Source organism: Macrotis lagotis, chromosome 1, assembly GCF_037893015.1.
Source record: "Macrotis lagotis isolate mMagLag1 chromosome 1, bilby.v1.9.chrom.fasta, whole genome shotgun sequence".
Classification (NCBI taxonomy): domain Eukaryota; kingdom Metazoa; phylum Chordata; class Mammalia; order Peramelemorphia; family Peramelidae; genus Macrotis; species Macrotis lagotis.
Window position 1 is genome coordinate 339,225,728 of NC_133658.1, and position 22,913 is coordinate 339,248,640.

The following is a 22,913-nucleotide window of genomic DNA, read 5'->3' on the forward strand; positions in this document are numbered from 1 at the left end:
GATTCACTCCTTTCAAAAGCTGGGGTGAAAATGAAAAAATGTGTTAAAAACCACAGGGGAAAGCTTTTAATTTATTTTTATAATTTTCCATCTTAACTTTTCACTTTCAAAGCTCTCTATTTCTCGAGAGGGCATACTTTCCTCCTAGTCAAGGAAAAAAAATATGAACTCTAATTTAACCTGGTATTTCAAAAGATTATAAAAATATGTACATTTAGACTAATCCCCTGTTTTACAGCTGGGGAAATGGTAGCCTAAGGACATGAAGTGACTAGTCCAATGTCACATATAATTAGATATAGGATTTAAATTCATATCCTTTGAATATAGTGTTCTTTCTACTTAATATATACCTTCCTAACCAAGGAAGGTTTGCTGAATTTAATTTCATTTTGTTGAATAGAATTTTTAATTTTATTCACTGTATATTTTTGAAACATCCAGACATAGTTGGATTCATGGAATTTCAGGGTAGGAAAACACTTAGAAGATCTACTAATCTACTATAATCCTTTCATTCTACAGATGAGGAGCTGAAAAGAAACTGAGGACTTCACTAACTTGTCCAAAGATCTAAAAAACTTGAACCCTCACCTTCTGACCCTTCTTTTAGGGCTCTTCTCATTATACTTCAATGACTACAATGTGCTTATCATAGTGCTGCTTTGCTATGTGAATGCTATAGGAATGCCTTTGAATTATAATCTGACTCATACATTGTTCACAAACAACGGGATGGCATAAGAATCTATATCTTTCTCAAAACTTTGGAGGTTTTTTTAGTTTTTTTTTTTGCAAGGCAAATGGGGTTAAATGACTTGCCCAAGGCCACACAGCTAGGTAATTATTAAGTGTCTGAGGCTGGATTTGAACTCAGGTACTCCTGACTCCAGGGCAGGTGCTCTATCCACTGCACCACCTAGCTGCCCCTCAAAGCTGTGTTAATTCCCAAGTGTGAAGCAGAAGTGAAGACATATAGGTTTAATTCCAATTATGTGTGACCACAAAGTAATTTTCCTGTTCTGAACCTTATTTTCCTGAACTTTAAAATGAGGAGTTTGGTCAGGATCTCTATGGTTCTTTACAACTTTGTCATTCTTTGAGAAGGAATAATAGGGAGGGAGAGGAGAGTGTAAAGAGCAGCAGCTTTGGAGTCAGAAGACCTGGGTTCAAAATTCTGTTCCTGTCATTTATTCCTAGATAGAAGGAGTCCATATAGATTCAATTTCATGTCATGATTTCATACAGCAATATTAATACTCCAAATCCCCTTAGAGTCTCTCAGTGTAAGACAAATCTCTTTTTAGGCTCCATTCCTGTCCATTTAGTTGAGGATTTAAGAGAGCCCCACATTTGGCTAACAGAGCTGATATGGGTGTGGTGGTATTAAGTAATTGTCTCTCCTCTAGTTGAGCCAAATTCTCCCTATAATGATTTTCCCCTATGCCCACTGCTCAGACAACCATAGACTTGCTGTAAATAGACTGAGGAAGATGCCAGTTTTCCTCAATTTTTCTTTAAAATGCTGATGCAGTAGATTAGGCAAGGCAAAGAATACCTAAAATCTTCTTCAAAAAACTTTGGCAAGGATAAGAAATGTTAACCTATTTGAAAGCTGGGTTGTAACATCTAGGATTTATGTTTATTTTTTCACATAAAGCAAGAGACTCAACTTATTATCTAAGGATGATCCCAAACTGGTCTTCATGGTTAAAGATTCTACACCTATGGATTCTACTCCTGATTATTCCAAGATAGTCCTCAGACTATAGGATCAAAATTAGATAATATCTTAAAGACTGTCAAGTCCATCTCCTTAATTTTAAAGCTAAAGAATCTGAGGCCCAAAGTGGTTAATTGTGATTTTGCTCAAGCTCACACAAACATAAAGTAGCAGAATTGGTTTTCAAACACAGGTCTTTGATTCAAAATCTAGTATGTTTTACATGTTAATAATGATGTATGTTTCTCATAAGCAAATAAGAAATGGGGAGGGGGTTAGGTTTATTGTCAGCACAATTAATCAAGTGACTATGGAGCCAAATCATCTTAGTGAAAATTTAATCTAAGACAATCATTGGTTTTCCCAGTCATCTTATTTATTTGTTCTTCTCTTCTAAAAGATCTTTATTTGACTGTAAAACTAGTTTCAATTTAAATTTTCATTAGGACTTATAATTTAAAATTACCCTAAAACCAAGTGGTCATCTCTCAACCTGGACTAAGGTATAAATAGCCGAGGGTCTGAGGATCTGGCAAATACAAAGGAAAATGTCAAAAGAGGTATATGGCCACACCTAAGAAGAAGGTATAAGAGACTGATGAAAGTTTTGTAACAAATGTTAGCAATTAGCAATTCTAGCTTAGAAGATCTTTCAACTCCCAGTTCAAGCCTGGAGAAGGATTAGGTAATACAACATCCTATTCTCTTAAACAAATAAAAGAAAAGCATCAGCAATGTTGCTAGAGATCTCTGGTTTCAGTCTTATCAATAACCACAGGGATGAAAAGACATGAGGGGGAAAATGCTGTCTTGGAAGCTATAAGGACTGCCAAGGGTCTTAGCCCACTGAGAAATATAACTACCTATGGAAGGAAAAATGAGAGCTCCTTATTTTAGAAGGGTGATGAATTTCAAGTCAATGAAAAGCAGACAAATAATACATGAACTTTTCAAGGATGAATAGCCTTCCATACCATGAACAATATCACTTAAATTATTGTATTGACTATATTTTTGAATTGGACTTTAATTCTTAAAGATATTCATTAAAGGATAGATGGCACATAACCAACATAACTTCCCACTGTCAACTCAAATAACATCTGATTAGTATCAGGTAATTCTTCTTTAGCACAATGACATCTATCTACCCACATATATTTCTCTATCTATAACAATCTATTCATATATCTATAAATCTATATACATATATATATACATAAATGTACCTCTATCCATAGACACATATCTACATGTGTCTAAATATTTTTTCCAGCTCAGACAAAATAAATAGTATTTTTAAGCTCAGCTGTTTGTCTAGGGATAGTTCCAACCACAACAAGCTTTATACCACATAAGTATTCATCCAAATTTTAAAAAAAGAAAAGAAAAAGGACAAAAATGCATGAGCTTGGCGTCCAAATAACAGATTCTTGGAACAAGGCAAATGGGATAGCTTAACCCCTAAAGTTTTGTAATTATCTATGTAGGAATGGTTTCATGGTAGATAGGTTGGTGTAGAATTCCTCATTAAAGGAAATATTCAGACCCCAATACTTCTATCTTCAAAGGTTTGCTCTTCATCCCAGACTATTATTGATCTTCATAATTCTTACCATTAGTAATAGCATCTTAAATTCTCTGCTATTAGATTAGTATAAATGGAATGTTGAACTCAAGAAATAGATGACCTCCCAAATTTCTTTAAGTTTACTCTATAGCTTCACAAACAGCATAAAAGTCTAAGGTCAATAGGATCTGTTGACTTTGTAAGGTTTTATACTGGTTCCAAGATCTTGAATTGATTCACTTCTCAAGGAATAACTTTCCCTACTGCTAACCTTTCATCCTTTCGAACTTCTATTCAGTCACCAAGATTTTATGATAAGTGAACCTATGAGTCTCACTTATCTCATAGAAGAATACAATAGGCTTGGAATCAGTTCCTTAGAAACATATTATAATGCTATCTTTTTTGTGTATATATGTATACATGTTTATTATTTTTATCTTCTTAATGTAAATTTATACACACACACAATCTGAAATCTGAAACTATTCCAGAGTCTCTTCCAGTTCTAAGATTCTATGACCTTATAATTAAGGTTTATTAAATTAATATCAGATACAGACATGGATAGAAAGACAAAATGCCTATGTTTATGTATACTGGTCTAATGAGGAGACTACTATCTATGTGGCAACCTAGTATGAAAACTATGTGTAGAAACTAGTGTTTCCTGGGAGTTGCCACATAGATGTATAGGCTTTGAGTTCCCAGCAGCAAAGAGATATTAAATGAATTGTTCATACATGTATATGTGTTGTGTGTGTGTGTGTGTGTGTGTGTGTGTGTGTGTAAAAATTGATGATGCTTATACCTCTAAATGGAATCCAAGGGGATTCATTTTGTATTACATTGTATTCTAAAGATCGTTTTAGTGAACTTTGAACTAAATATTATCAATAGGATGATGGGATGGAAGGCACATTAAAATGAAATGACATAGAATAGAAATGAAATGGATCTTAAAACATGGAATGTTAAGTCACACATCTTAAAATGTTAGAGCCTGAATTGACTTGTTCAAACTTTTGCATTTAAAGACAATGAAATAGGTCCAGGCTTTGCAAAGTGAATTAATGGCAGAATCAGGATCAGGATAACAACACAGGATTTCAGTTTTCTAGAATAATATTCTTTGTACTATACTATTCTGAGATGGGTTATAAATCTAAATTTAAGAAAATAAAAATAAATTTGTATAGAATATTTGAAAAGAATATTTTTAAATAAAATTTTATTGATTTTCCTTGCATCAAAATTTTTCTCTCAAAAAAGCATATCTTCTTAAAAAGAAATCAAATCACCCTTTAGTTGTTCATGTAGCATTATTTTCCCCAAAGAATTAGAAAAATATCCAAACCTTCTGAATAAGAACATGAAACATATTGTGCTATGATTTAACAGAATGCTGTGATACTCTCCTATGGATTTGGGTTCAAATCCTAACTTCTCTTTTGACCCAGTGAACTATATGCTAGATTTAAAGTTAAGGTGTATCTTGGTTATATCCTGCCTCTGAAACTTACTAGTGATGTGACTTTAGGAAATTATGTAACGTCTCTGAATCTTTGCTTTCTCATCTAGAAAATGAGAAAGTTCCATTCAGCTTTAAATTTATAATCCTTCAAACTTCTATAAAATGAGACTGATAGGTTAATCATTAGTTACTTTTAGTTTGAACATTCTACGTTGTAAGCTTCATTTTCTAGGTTTAGAATACTAAGCAAATGAGTGGAATGTTACAACAAAGTTCTGAAGATTTTCTTTGGGTCTTTCCCCTTTTCCTGGCCCCATTCTACCATCCCAGTCCTATTCCCCCCAATCTTGGCCCCATGTTCCCTCCGCCTTCTTCCACACACACACCCACTTACATTGTCTAATGATTAAGAAGAGGTAGTAAACAGCATGATAGTTTACTGAAATCTGCAGATACCAAGGACTGGGAGATGTCTTAAGTAAAAATAAGGAGAAAGGAGGTTTGTAGAGAACATAAAAGTGCTTAGACATATAAGCAGGAAATAACAATTTGAATTTCAGCTTGAAGAGCATAAACTAATAAACACTACCCCCCCCAAAAAAGTAAAAAAAACCACTGATATTCAGAGGGTATATGCAAAAGGAAAACTGCTAAAGTATTAAAACCATAGGATGACAACAGATAGCATATTAGAAATGGTAACTTACAACATTATTTCATTGAAAAGAAAAAAAGGAAAACAATATTTCAAGAGTTATGCTAATATTGTGTAAGTTACTCCCTAGTGTGGACCTCAGTTTCTTTATTTAGGAAAAAAAAGAGAGAGGGCTGATAGTCTCTAACATCCTTCTCTGTTTTAAAATGGTATGTATCAGATTTATATTACGGAAGCAGAAATAGAAATAATGCCTATAATACTCTTGATTTTATTTTTGCATTTGGTTTTTTTTTTAATTTTATTTTAGTCCTTTGATTTTATGGACTGAGAGAACTACCAGGGAGGAAACTGTCTTTATCAATACTGATAAGAAAGTGTTCTGCTATTTATAATCTTAAATTGTTGCATGTAGTACAGTGATTTAAGTATCTTATCCAGAAACACATAGTTAGTAGTCAGACTCTCAGGTCCTTTCCTGCCCTGATATTCTACTTTCTAATATTCTATAATATAAATTAACCAACAGCTCTGACATTCAATGATTTGTGTTCTAATTCTAATTCTTCTGAGGTTTCTTCTACTTTTAATGCTTTGATAGAAATTTTCTTTCAGTTTTGATGTTCTGTTCTGAAATCTTGAGTCTCACTTCTAACATTCTATGACATTATAATTGAAGTTTGCTAAATTAATATCAGATATATAGAAATCTATGATAAGACACAGATATATGGATAAAAAAGATAAAATATCTATGTTTATGTGTACTGGTCTAATGAGGAGACTATATCTTTGTGGCAACTCCCTAGTGTGGAAACTCTCTGCAACTGGGATTTGCTATAGGCTTTGAGCTCCCAACAGCAAAGAGACATTAAGTGACTTGTTCATAGTTGGATCACTATTATATTACAGAGACATGATTTGAACTAGGTTTTTCCTAATAAAAAAAGACTAGTCTTAGCTACTCTTAGATATGTCTCCTGTGTGCCTATGAACATTTATAGTCAGGATACATAGTTAGATAGGTGGATAGATAGATATAGATAGATAGATAGATAGATAGATAGATAGATAGATAGATAAATGGATGGATGGATGGATACATGGATAGATATTGTTGTAAATATACCCCTATATCTATATCTAGATTCATAAATATCCATATAGATAGATATAGATTAAAATAAACTTCAAATCAGTAAAATGTGTCATTTTCAATACATAATTGGCGAAAATTTTGAGGAGTTACAGATTTCTATAAATAGATGACATTCCTATCAGAATATTTCCTAGATGGGCCCACAAGATCACTGGCTGACCACATAAAAAGTAAATCAGTTACCCTAACTTGATACAGATGCTTATGACTAAGGTGACCACAGTATGATTGGCTCACAGTAGGGTTCCTGTAAAGAAATTTAGCATCAAATTCTCTAACCTTTCTACCCCTAGCCAATGATTGGTCTGGACTTCCTTAAAAAAAAGATCATCCTTTTGCCATCCTACTTATATATGGCCAAGTTTTCTCACTGTTTTTGCATTTACAGTGCCATTGGTCACCAAGCCAAGCCAAGAGAGACTTTCTAAAACAGTGGAAGCAGAGATGCACTGTGGAGTTTGTTTTGGTGAGTTTCCTTTATCTCATTTGTCTGATTTCTCTTGGGAACATTGACAATATTTTTTTTTTTGCAACTGGTTAGTATCCATATGAATCCAGATGTCCTATAATAACTATGAGGTTTGTTTTCTCTATCAATATAAAGAATGTATCTTTTATACTTCTAGTCAAGCATTGTGAGAAAGGGGAAAAAAAGAAAAGATGGAATGAGAGAAAGAATAAGGGAAACAAAAAGGCTCAAATCCTAAGGTTTGGGGGGAATGAAAAAAATGATAGGCATTTCAAGAAAACTAACAACCCTTATTGAAATGTTTTGATCCAAACCCTAGAGTTTAAAAAGCTGGACATTATATCCAGAAGGGTGATCTTCTGATTGATTATTGAGAATTTCAATGCAGCCAATACCATGATCCTCAGGAAAAATATTTGTAGTTATTGGTTGTTAGAGCTGAGTCTAATACTCAATGTTCCACCAAACTGGACTACCCATTACCTACCTATTCACTGAACTCAATTGCTCTCTTTGGCCTTTCCATATCCTCTTAGGCTATTCTCTATGCTTGAAATGCTGCCCATAGTCATTCATAAAACTCCTGTTACTTCAAGGCTCTGCAACTGAGCAGCCTTCTCTATGAAACCTTCCCTTTTTTTCCTTTTAGAAGAAAGTAAATCTTTTCTCCTCAAATCATCTTAGGTTACTTATCTCTCTCTCCTTCCCCTTTACCATGCAATCATTCACAAAACTATCTTGTCCCTTATTTTTCTGGGTAGATAGTGGATTCCCACCATCCCCACCATAAACTCTTTGATGTCAGGAACTTTATTAGTTTTATCTTAAAAAAAATTAGTACTTCTCAAAGAGCCTTACAATATCAATTATGAATTTGCAGAGGTCCATGATTTCATGTGGTGAACTCTTCATATGGGGATCCCTCCATCAGAAGATTCTAAACAATTTATAAACCTAATAGACCACAAAATCCTAGAATTAGAATCTGAAGGCAAATTCCCTTATTTTACAGAAGAAGAAACTGATGAAAAAGAAATTAAGTGATAATAAGTGGCAGAATAAGATATGAACCCAGATCCTAAGATTCCAAATTCTATATTCTTTCCACTACATCAGCTGAATGCTAGGGATTTGCTTGAAGACAGCAAAAGTCAAGCCATTCCCTTATGGTTCCACTTCAAGTAAGTTTCAGAGAAGTTACTATATTCCCTATTTTCCAATCTCTGAGCCAGCACCCTATTCACTACACCCTTCTGTTCGATTGCTTTATGCATTTTAAGTATCTGATGTATGAAGTTATTTAATTGAATTCCATGAATCAATTTATTCATTTGTTTGTTCAACAAAATTACTTTGAAAGGTTTTTATGCTAAGGGCAGTGGAAGACAAAAAACCAAACAAACACAAAGCTACATAGTCCCTTCATGGACATAAGGAACTCATACTGTGGGTCAGGCACAACACAAAAAATTCGGGGAATAGCTTTATCACTAGGCTATTCAAGAAACCAAATTAGCAACCTTTTAAAGTTCAGTTTGTTTTATTTTCGCCAAAAGCTCTGGGCTTGAATCAATTTATTTTTACTTTCCAGGTATTCAGCAAATCTTTTGCCTGAGCACTTTAGTGAGGAAAGGAAGGATATGGCAATAACTAGGGCACTCATTGTTTGGGGCTGGAAAGTGTGTGAGAGTTTGTATCCTATTAGTCTATTAATATGACTGATGGTTTCACTGGATTTTTAACATAAGATTTTAACTAAGTAGGTATTCAGATTTTGAGATATTATATATCATATATAAAATCCCAATTAGTTAACAAATGAGAAGTTTGAGACCCAGAAATCATATAAGTACTAAGTAAATTGAGTCCAAACTGGAATCTACTGCTTCCAACCCATTATTCTTTCCATAATAATGTACAAAACAAAAATTATTCCGCCAGTTAATGCATACCCTGTGGATTGTTCAGAGAATTAAGGAAACTACATGAGATCCCTTTACTTGATCATTTCAATTAATAATGAATTTATTTATTTGGGGAGGGTCAATAAAGAGACACAGTCAAAATATATTGATTGACAAATGACTATATTTTACATATTCCATAGAAATACTTATTCATACCTCCTCAGATATGAGGAATTTCTAAAAAAAAAATAATTGAGGGTACCTAAATATTATATTTCCATAACAAGGGCTGTCAGTTGGCAATGAATTAATATATAATTCTCTATGCCAAAAGGACTGGTTTGGTTGTCCTACTTTGACTAAATGCTCTATTTTCTTTAGGGATTGTAGAGAAAGGGAATTTCTTTTGAGTCTTAATGGCCACAAAAATCACTATTTGTTCAATTCTCAAAATATTTTGGATTTCTAATACATACATCAGCATAGCTGGCTTGAATCACAAAAAAGACTACATTGCATTCTTCAGTCTCATGCAGGAAACCCCCATGCAACATCTCTGAAAGAATATCATATCAACAACCTTAATGGACATGCTCATTCCATCAGTTCAATAATCAGGGACAATTTTAGGGTATCTGCAATGGAGAATACCATCCGTATCCAGAGAAACTGTGGAGTTTAAACAAAAACCAAAGACTATTACCTTCAATTTAAAAAAAAGTTGTCTTATGTACTACATAATTTTGTTATCTCTAATATTTTATTTTTTTTCCCTTAAGGATATGATTTTTCTCTCAACACATTCAATTTTGATCAATGTATAGCATGGAAACAATGTGAAGATTATCAGACTGCCTTCTGTGGGGGTTGAGGGGAGGGAAGGGAGGATGGGGAGAAAAGTGTAAAATTCAAAACCCTACAAACAATGATAGGTAGAAACTACTATTGTAAATAATTGGCAAACAAATAAAATATTTATATAAAAAATAAAGGGTGTCACATCAAGTTAATGAATTCATTTCTTTGCAAGTTCTATTTCACTGGACAATTCTAAAGAAATCATTCCTCATTTTGAGCTGTAATTTGTTTTCCTGTAATTAATCATCACTCAATGGATATAACTTTGCCTTTAGGTACTTTTCAAAGTATGCCTGTTCTCCCTCTTTTACATAATAGTCTTTCAGAGATACTTAAGGAAAGTTATCACTATCCTCACCATCCCCAAAATTCTCTTTTCCAGGCTAAAGATCCTCAATTTCCATCATCTCTCCAATCAGACTGATCTGACATTGCTTTGCTCTAGAAATCTGATGTTATAGCATCACTAAATTCACTTTCTTTATTTCCATGCTTGGTAACACATTAAAGGGAAGACATCAAAAGTAGTGAGATTTAGGAGTAGAACCCAACTCTTCTATCTTATATCTATAATATCATTTTCAATTTTTTTAAAATTTGAGGCAATGTGGTTAAGTGACTTGCTCAAGGTCACACAGCTAGGTAATTATTAAGTGTCTGAGGCTGGATTTGAACTCAGGCACTCCTGACTCCAGGGCCAGTGCTCTATACACTGTGCCACCTAGCCACCCCAGCTCTGAGTATCTTTAGTTTGATGAAGGTACTAACTGTCTAGATTAATGAAGGGGTTTGTTATCTGAATCAACCAAAGTGCCAAGGATTTTGACATCTGTGAGGACTTGAGACACTTAAGATATTAAAATTTCTGGATCAGTGAGGATACTGAATACATCATTTGGGGTATGAGGATTCATTTGTAAATAAGACATTATCTTAGAGCATTTGACTGAGAAAGGAATGCCATCATCAAAGGAATATTATTATTTCTCTTAGTGCTGCTAAAAGAATTGGGATAGGGGAGGAAGGGATAAATCCATGGAATTATTTCCTATGTTGTGAAAGTATGTCATTAATCAGTTTATTTTATTATACTACTTATAATCCAAATAAAACTATGTTCTTTACTCAATATTGCAATTTACTTCAGTTAAACTAATTTCTTTGTATTTTACAGTTCACAGAGATTTTCATCCAAGTTTTAAAATGTATCAGTCTTATGATAATCTTTAAAAAATAAGATTAGAGATTGGATATAATATATAGATAGAAGAAATAAGATACGAAAAATTTAAAGGCAGTTTCTGAGAGAAGAGAAATTGACGAGAAAATGTTGAACTTTTTAAAGTTAAGAGTAACAAAGATAATGAAATATAACTATTCTAAAAGAAAAAATGAATATGGAGAGCACAGAAAAGCATGGGAAGAATTATATGAATTTATGCAGAATAAACTAAGAAAACCATTAAAATAATACATACAGTCTACAATAATGTCAACACAAAGAATAATAGCAAAATATGCTGTGCTATATATATATGATGTGTTATATATAATGTAAGTTTTTTTGATGTATTGATTTATTTTGATGACCTGCTTTATTAATTTATTCCCCCCCCATATAATATAGTGTGTCCAACTGTGGTTGATAAACCAATATGAGCTCAGAATGCTCTACCATAGGTTGGGCACAAATAGTCCATGTGAACACATAGGGTGAGTATTCTAAATGTACGGATGTCATGTTTTATTTGAACTGCTTCAATTCTGCCTTCCTCATAGAGTGCAGAACCCTCAATGATGAAGGCATACCATGCTGGGATATCTGATGAAAACCTAGGAAAGGAATTATCTCTCTTGGCTTCCAATGTGAGTAAAACACAAAGTAATTTTATAGGACACAGAATAAAAGAACAAAGAGAAAGAATAGAAGATATTATGTAATAGTCAGAAAGGATCTTTATGGAAAGTAGAATGTGAGTTGGAAAGAACCTCAGAGATCATTTAAATGAAGAAACAGACCCAGGGAGGGAAGAGACTTGCTCAAGATCTTATAATAATTTAATGATAGAGACAAAGTCAGAACCCAAATCCACTAAAGATCAGTGTTCTTTCCACTATTTTTGACTATCTCCCTATAACTATTAGTAGTTTATTTTCAAAGGAGACTAATTTTCAAAGTCATCCCATATTAAAACACATTTCTCTGCTCTCATTAAAATGCTTGGGAGGACAAACTGTCAAAATCAAAATTGATTATTGTTCCAAGATCCAAAACTAGGCTGGGGGAGCAAGACACAATCCATTATTATATTTAGAAGGTGATAACTTCATCTAGATCACTGCCTTGTTGTGACAGAGGGGCTTGTGTATCTCACTGAAACTATGAATTATGTAATGCAAAGTTACTCAAGAAAGACAAGTCATAGTGGAGAATTCTGACAAAGAAGAGGAAATTCAAACCATTTCAGTATATTTTCCAAGTAAACCCCTGGACAGTGTGGAGGATACAAGGACCTGGCATGTGATGGTCCATGGGATAATAAAGAGTCAGATAAGACTGAATAATTGAACAACAATAATCAAAAGTTACTATTTTCATGAGCTATGAAAAACAGGCTAAATGAATAACATGCATTCCCTTATATTTCTAATAGTAGAAATAGAAGCAAAGGAAAAATTGGAAAAGAGAAACATTTCTCATTTCTGACCCAAAATGTTTTAGATTATGGAAATTAAAACATTTTAATGAAAGTTATTAAATTTGGGGAAAGGTCACAGACTACTAACTGGGACCTTAAAAACTCTCTTGTAGATGAAGAAACAGTCCTAAAAAGGGAAAGTAAAGTTGCCCAACATGATACAGAATAACAACTGGGACCCATGACTCCAAATCCCCAGGGACAGAATTTAAACTAATAAATAAAATAAAAAATTTTAGTGATCACCTAAACCATCCCTTACCACTACTATACGAATAAGGAAACTGAGTTGCCTCAGAGCAACCATAAGGTGCAGAGACCAGATTGGAAATTACCTTCTCTCATGTTATAATCAGGGCTCTTTCTATACCACACTGACTTTTTTTTTTCCTGATAAAGGAAATTGCGAATAGATTTTTTTTTAAATGGAAATGGTCTAGGTGATTATATATGCATATGAGTAGGAGTGCCTGTGTGCTCATGTGCTTATATATGCATATTGAATAATAAGTCCATATTTTAAAACTAATAATAACTATAAATAACATTATAAATAAATAATATTTTAAAAATGTCATTGATATTAATTAATAATATACTTATCAATAATAATATTAATGTTGACACTATAATAATAATTATTAATCATAATAAACTAAACTCTAAAGGTAGTAACACCCTCTATCTCCAACCTACCCCTAATCCTTTTCCACCTCCACCAGATGCTATTTTGTTTTTCCTCATTGTTTTTCTAAGATCCAATTAGACCATCTCCAGAAAAGAAACACTATTAATCTTGTTTTGCTTTCTCAACTTTCCTCTGAGGAGGCCAAGACAATCTAACAAAGGGGACCACACAGACCTGTCACCTCTGCTGATATGATGAGGGATGAGAAAAATAGATTGATCCTACCTTATCAGTCTCACTTGGGAAGCCTAGAGGGGTGTGGGAATAGGGGAAGAAACTGTGAATACAAGAGGTTGAAGGTGGACTTATCAGTAGGTGGTTGGAAGGTTGTGTCTGGAACAGAGACAGAGAAAAGCAGGCGAATACAAAGAGTGAATTAGGTAATCAGAATAGGACCAGGAACTGGCAAAGATGTGTTTGTTTTCTTAACATAATTTCTTAATGGTGTTTTATTAATGATCTTATAAAACATAATAACTTTGGAGTTCAACACATAGGTACAGGCCTGGGTCCAGGAAGTTACATATAGTGACTTTTTGTCCTGAAGTCACAGGCCTTCCCAAGTCCATTTATGTTTTATTTTTAATGGAATATCATAATGATGATGATGATGATGATGATGATGATATTAGGAAACCTCAAGATATGGATGAACTCAGGATAACAGAAGATTTTTCAGTCTTATAGTTATATCGACCTCACTAGATTACTGTCTGGAGAGCATATCTTGAACCTTATAACATTACACAAATATAAGGTATGGTTGTTATTAAAATTAATGATAATAATAGCAAGTGAGCATGATATAGCTTATAGAGAGATGAATTTGGGATCAGGAGATCCTGAGTTCAGGTCCTACCTCTGACACATACTAATAAGTCGCATTTCTCAATGGTCCAAGGCAATTTTCTAAGATCTCTGCAGAGAGATAAAAGTTTCTTGGATACTCTTTCAATTTTTGCTTTTCATGACATTGTTCTCCTTCGGATCTCCTGTTACCTGTCTTTTGCTGTATAATCATTGATAGCCTTCCCACTAAATGTGGGTTGACTCCAAGATCGATCCTGGGTTCTCTCTCTCTCTCTCTGTCTGTTTCTCTCTCTCTTTCTCTCTCATTCTTTCTGTCTCTTTCTCTCTGTGTCTCTCTGTCTTTACCTCTCTTTTGTTTCTCTCTCTCTCTCTCTCTCAATTCATCACTTGGCATGGGTTCAATTATCATCTCTTTGCAGATAGCTTTCTGTTCTATAAATCTAGCCCTAGTCTCTCTCCCGAGCTTCAGTTCCATATAACAAATTGCTTGGACATTTAGAACTGGTTATACCATAGGGATCTCTAAAACAGATCTTTTCTCCTGGACCTACTTCTTTTCTCTACTAACCCATACCTGTTAAAGGACCTGCAGATTCATAACCTCAGAATCCACTTCTACTTCACATCTTCCCAGAACTCTCATATTCCATCAGTTACCAAGTCTTATTAATTATATTTCCATTGCAAGTCTTTGTATCTTTTCCTTTCTCTGCACTCATATAGCCATAATCCTAATTCAAGCCTATATCACTTCCCATATGAACTATTGCCTGTGCAATAGTTTATAGAAAATTTATTATAAAATAAATAGTAACCTAATAGCAAATTGTCCCAAGGATTCTTTCTATCTAAATACCATTAGGAATATTGAACAGTAAAATCACAACATTAAATTAGAGAAGGATGCTATCATAAAACAGAATGTCAGAGCTAGCATATTAGAATTATTAAAATATTAGAATATAAAAGAGAATTGAAGTTAAAATCTGTAAGGTGCTTAGAAAGCCAAATAATTCAACAGCACATTCATTTAAAGGTGAGGAAACTGAGGTCTAAAAAGATGAAACAATAGCAAGCCTATGTATGACTTCCGTTTTAAGACTCCTTGTACTTAATAAACCTGTTTAGGGAACCTGTAATCTACAATACCTGCAGGAGAAGCAGGTCATTTCAATTCTTTAGTGTTTTAAAGGCATTTGGATATCAAACAGTGTTTGGTAAAACAGTCCCTAAGGAATCATCATCATAGCATAAAGAATATGTTCACAAATCAAAAGGAAATAAGATCTTTAAGGACTACTCTGGGGGAAAAAAGACCATCTACCAAAATTTATTAACCTCCACTGAGTCTGTGGCATTTCTCTGGGACTGTTTCAAGAGCTATTACTAAGTGGAGGGGGAAAAAAACTTTTGGAAGTCTCAAACTTTGAATGACGAATTTGTCTATTCCATTCTCTTTTTAGCTTTTTTTTTTTTTATCAGTAACATGTCCATATTTATGAATTCAGGGTATTAGAAAACAAATTTCCCACCTCCGTTTTGTTCTAAAACAGAACAGCTACAGCCAAAGCCCACCAATGGGAGTTATCTTTTTAACTGATACTATACTTTGAGTCTCAGGCTCTACTCTAAGTTATACAAGGACAAGATAATTTCCAAATTGCTGAGAGGAGCCCTGCCTTTCCTAACAGGGCTTGCTAGTGGTATTTGCTTAACAGAACAGCTTAATTAGAAAGATAGAGGAGAGAGAGAGAGAGAGAGAGAGAGAGAGAGAGAGAGAGAGAGAGAGAGAGTCTGTCAGGTAGGCTGCATAGTCTTTAGAAAGCATTTAAGATGGGGTAGTTTCTAACAATAAAATCATATTTTCTTATGAAGAATTATGCATTATGTAGTCTAGTTCCCTCATTTTGCTGATGGGTAATGAGAAGCAGAAAGTTGAAAGTAACTTGACTAAGGTCATACATCAAATTAGTGGTAGAGACACAGATTTGTCTCTTCCTTTCCACTCCACCCTCCATGTAAATATAGCATCCTAAGTGGAAGATGATTTTAAGACCATTGAGAGTTTGAAACTCATATTTTCTGAGACCCAAAGTAGTCTGACTACCATTGCAGGGTATTCTGAAAGTCAATGTAAACATGAGCTTTTCTTTTAGATATTTCTAAAGTTAAGTGAGGCTGCCACCAAGATATGAGACCATGTGGCTTAGAAGAGCAATGAGACTTGGAAGTCAGGAAACCTAAATTTAATTCCTCCTTTAAAAACTTACACATTTCCTAGTTGTTTGATTAGAACTCAGAGCCATAATTGGTTGGTGGAGAAGAGGAATACCTTAGAGATCATCTAACAACTTCCTCATTTTATAGATGAACAAACTGAGAATGTTATATTTGCTAATCAAGGAAGAAAAAACCAACTCAGATTAGTTTTCTCTATTTTCAAAGGGGATTATCTGGTGGAACTTTGATGTTTAGTATTGATTTGCATCTCAAAGGTGATGTGACCTCATTTGTAGTCAGTCCAGCTTCCATACAGGAATTGTTTTCCCACCAAATCCATACCCCTCCCACTTGTATTAACCAGCAAAGAGAAAGCATCCCTGGATCAAGCTAAACTAACACCAAGACTTCAGTGAGAGACAAATGCTGATGAAAACCAATTTTCTATTAGAATCACTAAAAAGGTGGAAATGAAGTATTTACTTTGCAAATAGAGCTACTGAATCACAGCAAATGTTACAGCTACTGTCACAGGATATCAGCGGAAGCCACCAGAAGGTCTGGGGTTACTCAGAGTTTCATCCTACAAGTCTCTGAGCACTAAACTTACCAATGCAATTGAAGTACAATTCCTTTCGACAGAAGAGAGAGCATCCATCACCATTGATCTTATTCATATCATCACACTCTTCTCCCTGGTGTCTGTAGACAAAGATTTAAAAGAAGAATTGGTCTAATAGAAGCAGCTTGATAGACATAGTGACCTTAGAGAGTTCAATACGTTCATTTTACAGATGAGGAAAAGGCAGTGAGAAGAGGTAAACGAACTTGGTCAAAGTTAAAGTGCTATACAATTCAAATATGGTATTCAGACAAAAAAAAGCAATTTAGGTCTAATATAACACACTGTCTAATACACACTGAACTGAAAATTAAGATTCCTTGGTTCTATTCCTACCTCCAAAACTTAATATAGTATATAAGTAAAGATTATATATGTATATTAATGTATCTACATTCATGAATATGGGTTTTATACAAATACAAAAATAGTTTTATACAAATACATACATACCTGCACATATACATACATACATACATACATACATGTGTGTATAAACACATATATCCATCTGCCTATAAGGGCATTTTGTCCCTATTCCACCCTACTAGATTGTAGTCATACTATCATAGTTCTGCAGCTAGAAGGGACCTCTATGGCCATCTAGTCCAATTACTCAAGCTACAGATGTGAAAAATGAAGCCTAAGGACATGACTTATATAAGGACACAAATGTAGCAGTGACTAGAGGTGGGATTTGAATCCTGGTACTTTGATTATAGTTACTTTAAATATTCTTTCCAGTCAATTTTGTGTCTTATCGCTATTTGAATTTGAATAAAAAATGAAATGGATTCCCACACAATCCACCATTTCCGGCTATTTTTAATCATTATAGTTCCATAAGGATGGGCATTGCTTCTTCTATGTTTTGTATAGCCTCAGCTCCTAGCATAGTGATATACATGAAATAATCATACCAGATGGTTAACAAGTGCTTATTGATTTCTTATACCACAACACTATTCCATAATATTCAAATATTATGATTTCTTCACCCAGTCCTCAAATAATGGGGCGCTCTCTTAGTTTCCATTTCTTTGCCCTACAAAAAGAGCTGCTATAATTATCTTATATGAGATATAAAATTATATAAATATCAAAAAAGACTTTTTCTAATTTCTTTGATCTCCTCCATGTATACAACTTGTAGTATTAACATTGGGTCAAAGGGCATAAAAACTTTGGGGACATAATTCCAAACTGCTCCCCAGAGTGACTAAACTAGTTCATAGCCTCAGTGAAATTTAATTCAATTTACTTTTTTACTTACTATTTCCCTTGAAATTCTTCTTTCTTCTTCATATCTCAAAATCTGTACCTGGAGATTTTTCCAAAGAATCTAAAGTTCAGTTATAGGCCTCTCTGCTTTCCTTCAGTGACTTAGATATTTTAAGTATTTAAGAAATAGCTGTGTGACCTAAGGTAAATCACCTCTTAGTTTCTCAGTAAAATGAGTGGGTTAGACTATATGATTGATGTCAATGAATTTGCCATTCCCATTTGCTTTCATCTTTTTCTTTTCCTCCTTAATTGAATCCATCAGTTTCTCTCTCTTCTTTCTCAGATTTCTCCCTCATTTTCTATAAAAGTGATATATTCCAAATTAGGTCCATCATATTTCTGACTGTTAGAGTCCAGAGACTTTGGGTTACTGCTGTTTCTATAACAAGATTCATGGTAGTTTTGCAAAGAATAGAACCTTACAAATCACACCATGGTTATTATGAAATACCTAAAGCTTTTTCTTTTTGTTTTTTAATGTTCCAAGTCTGACTGAACAGGATCAATATTTTTTGAATTGGCCAAGAAGGATAGAGAAACGAGTAACTGGCATACATCTAGAGACAGCTACTCCCTTGTCAAGACGGAATTCCCATCAAGTGTTTGAATGATTTCCTATGAGACCTACTGCTGACCCTCTACCAGTCATCTGGGCCCTTCATAGCATGGCAGGGACTGCAGAAGTTGTCTTTTACAACACAATTTACACTAGTAAATGTTCCTCCTTCTGTAAAGGTGTCTGAGCAGCAGGGTAGATGGTTCCAATTAACCCTGGAAATAACTGAGGAAATTAGTATTGATCTCCTCTCTTTTACAAATGGCCCACACAGCCTTTCTTTATGGGATGCTTTGGCTAAGTCTTCCTACTCTGTTTACTATAGGTTAAAAAGCCAGTTAAACATGAACTCTGTCTTGTGCTCCAAGCTGCTCTCAGATCACTGTTTTTAACACAGTATCATGTTGGTCAAGTAGGAATTATTTCAGTCTAATATATCTACTTTGTGGACTACATAGTGAAAGTTTTGCTTTGTTTTTGTAATGTGTTAACTTCTCCACATCTAACCACACATATGGATTTCTCCAATTTACACCCAAACTATGTGTTCTCTCCCCAGAAATACACTGATATCTCAAAAACAACTGAAATTACTAGAATATACACTCCTTCCTCTAAATAAAATCACAGTTATTAAACTAATAATCCTTAATGAGTTGCTGCAATGAGTGCATCTAATTAACCAAAGCAAAACATAATAATGTGGGAAAGGAATGTATGTATGTCTTGCCAGTTAGCCTAAAAAAATTTACTGGTCTGCTATAGACACAGCTATAACTATGAAAGATAGCATGATGCATGACATATTAGCTACAGTCCTACACTTGATGTCAGGAAGACTTGTGTTCAAATTCTACATCAGAAACTAGCTTTGGGACCCTGGGCAAGTTACTTTTCTTCTCTATGCCTCAGTTTCCTTACCATAAAATAAAGGGTTAACCCTCATCAATATCTTCTAAGATTTATTCCAGTTTTAAACTGATATGCTTCTATCACCTAAGATAGAGATGTCAAACATGTACAATATTTCTAAATGCAGCTCAAACCAAATTAAAATGTATTTGGGAAATATTTAGTAAAATATATAAAAATATAATAGACATTATTAATTAATATATTAATTTGTGATTTCCTATGTCATTATGTAGCCTGCAAGGATCCTTCTGTGTGTTTTAGTACCCCCATTTCTATTTGAGTTTGAAACCACTGCCCTAGAAATTATATGACAATGGGCAAGATATTTAATATTTCAATGGTCAAAATAATTATTTTATACTATCCATTTATGCTAGTATTAAATGGCAGAAAATAGATTTGAATACTAGTTCTCTGACATAAAATCCTAAAGAACTATTTAAGATCTGTATTGAATCCTATTTTACTTAATAAGAATTTATCTTCAATAATGGCAGAGTTTGGGGAGGCTAAGTGGCACAGCAGATAAAGCACCGGCCCTGGAGTCAGGAGTACCTGGGTTCAAATCTGGTCTCAGACGCTTAATAATTACCTAGCTGTGTGGCCTTGGGCAAGCCACTTAACCTCATTTGCCTTGCAAAAACCTAAAAAAAATAAATAATAATGGTGGAGTTTTAGGATTGAGAAGAACCTCAGAAGTCTAAGTCAGCCCCCTCATTTTTCATGTGGAAAAAATGAGGCCATGGTAGTGAGGTGTAAATAAATGGTAGACTTAGGGTTAGAACCAAGTTTTCTGCCTTCACAGAGTCCTTGTTACTATTAGTACCATGTTACTTCTCCTATAATTAGAAAAATCTTTTCTGATCTGTTTTAGGAACCATCAATAAATTCTCTTCAGTTTTTCTACTAGAAGTAAAAAGATCTAAACTCCAGTGAACACAACAATGTTTCTGGTATGATTTTGAAGTCATGAAAACACCACTTCATTATACAAGATGCACTATTCTACTTACTTCTGTATGATCCCATCTCCACAGTAGCCGCTTCCATGTATATATGTGGCTGTGGGTGAAGGCTCACTCTCCTCTGCACCAGAAATGGTGACAATCTGGTACTTATATGTACTGCCATGACTTAGCTCCCTGGGAAGAATAAAGAAGGCAATTAGAAACACAGGGTGGGAAAAGGTAAGTCATACTGAATTTGACAGTGGATTGTTTTCCCTTTGAAATATGGATGAACATTCAATTTATTTCAGGGGATACTTTACAAGGAATTGATTTTAAAAAATTAAAGGTAAGACCTATCCATAATGTTCCAGGAGATGAGTATATAATTTACAAATGAGGAACTATAAATTTTAAATAATCATTTAGGGGACAGTTAGATGGCACAGTAGATAGAGAGCTGGCCCTAGAGTAAAGAGGACCTGAGTTCAAATGTGACCTCAGACACTTAATGCTTACTTGACTGTGTGACCTTGGGCAAGTCACTGAAAAAAAACAAAAACAAAAAAATAATCACTTGGAAGAAATACAAAACAAAAGAACTTTGGACTTGTATTTCACATGCACAAAAATGGAAAAAAATTCATAAAAATTATAAAGTTATTATGGAGTTTATAGGAAATAAAAAAATAATGCATGAAAGCAGAATTGAAAATAAGTAGAAATATTTTAAAATAATTTGGCAAACGTATACTGCAAATGTTACTGAACTTATAATCTTTGATATAAGAACAAAGGGTAAATTGGTGTTATAGACATTTGTATGTTAAAATTCATTTATTTAATATGTAAATATGTTTACTTTTTTTACTTGAAGTTTTAAGTTAGGTTTAGATTACATAATTTAAGAACAATAAGTATCAAGTATGGAATCATGTTTGATGTCATCTAGTCCAGTTCCTCACTCTTTTGTAGAGGTACCTGAGTGGTGTGGTAGATAGAAAACTTGACCTGGAGCCAGGAAAATCATATGAAATCCTGTGTCTGATGCTTATTAACTGTTTAACTCTGAGCAAATCACTTAACCCTTATCAACCTCAGTTTCCTCATCTGTAAAATCTGTAACATTACGTATCTCCTAGGATTGTTATAAGCTTAAAATTTTTGCAGAGCTTAAATAACTTTGAAAAGCACTGCTGAGGATATTGAGTGTCAAAGAAGGAGAGTGATTTGCTTAGGGTCACACAAGAAGAAAGTAGCAAAATTAGATTTAGAAACTGAATCATCTAATTATATTTATAGTCAGCTCCTATTCCCAAGAACTTGATGATTTGGTAAAAAGTCTATTATCTTACTGAAGATCTGCTTCAATTAAAGTCCTGTACTAAGGGACAGAGAAATGAATGACTAAATTTCTCCTCCCAAGAAAGTTACATTGTAAAAGTGAAATAAGACCCAGACAACATAACTTGGGAACACAGCAATACCTTGACATTGATGTTGTTCATTAATTTCAGTTATAGAAGACTCTTCATGATAGCATTTGGGGTTTTCTTAGCAAAGATACTAGAGTGGTTTCTCATTTTCTTCTCCAGTTCATTTTATGGTTGAGGAAACTGAGGCAATTAAGGTTAAGTGATTTGTCCAAGGTCACAGCTAGGAAGGATCTGAGACCAAATTTGAATTCAAGTACTTTGAACTCCTGGTCTGGAACTCTAAGCACTAATAATGTATGTCCTTCATTTTCTAAGAAGACCATAACATCAGGGAGGTGATGTCATGAAAAACACATGAATTAGATTTGAGTAAGGGGTGCTGGGCTAAGTGACCAGCCTCACTTTCTCCTCTGGTCCAGTGACCAGATATCAATCGGGATGACAAGAGATGGCCCTGAATGCTAGACAATCAGGGTAATCTTGCCCAAGGTCACACTGCTAGGAAGCATCAAGTGTCTGAGGTCAGATTTGAGCTCCCTTCCTCCTGACTCTAAGGCCAGTGCTCTACCCACAACACCACCTAACTGCCTCAACACTATGTCAGTTAGGCAGAACCTAGACCCAATTAATGTAGGGAACTCTTGGTAAGGACCCTCTCTCTACTAAGGCATATGGACAGCTGCTCTACAATCTTGCAGAGTTCATTGTCTGGAATACTGAGGATACTTTAGAGGGCTGAAGGATCCAGTTGTGTATTAGAGATAGACATTAAATCCAACTCTTCTGGAGTCTGAAACTACCAACTCTGTCCACTATGCTATTTTGCCTTTAACTCCATTTCTAAAGCTTTGTGATTTCAGGACTTAATTAATTACAACATAAGACAGTAAATGATAGTCATACCATGGGTAGAAAATAAGC

General features: G+C 34.2%; 1 protein-coding gene across 2 annotated transcripts in view; it reads right to left on the minus strand.

Moving 5' to 3' along the window:
• PAPPA (pappalysin 1) overlaps positions 1–22,913 on the minus strand; it is a 277,647-nt gene that overhangs the window by 119,062 nt on the left and 135,672 nt on the right. For both annotated transcript variants that reach the window (XM_074211738.1, XM_074211739.1), the window contains exons 8-9: positions 20,623–20,751; positions 16,843–16,934 (exon numbers count right to left, since the gene is read on the minus strand). In XM_074211738.1, coding sequence (XP_074067839.1) covers positions 16,843–16,934; positions 20,623–20,751 — 221 coding nt within the window. The remainder of the gene's footprint in view (positions 1–16,842; positions 16,935–20,622; positions 20,752–22,913) is intronic.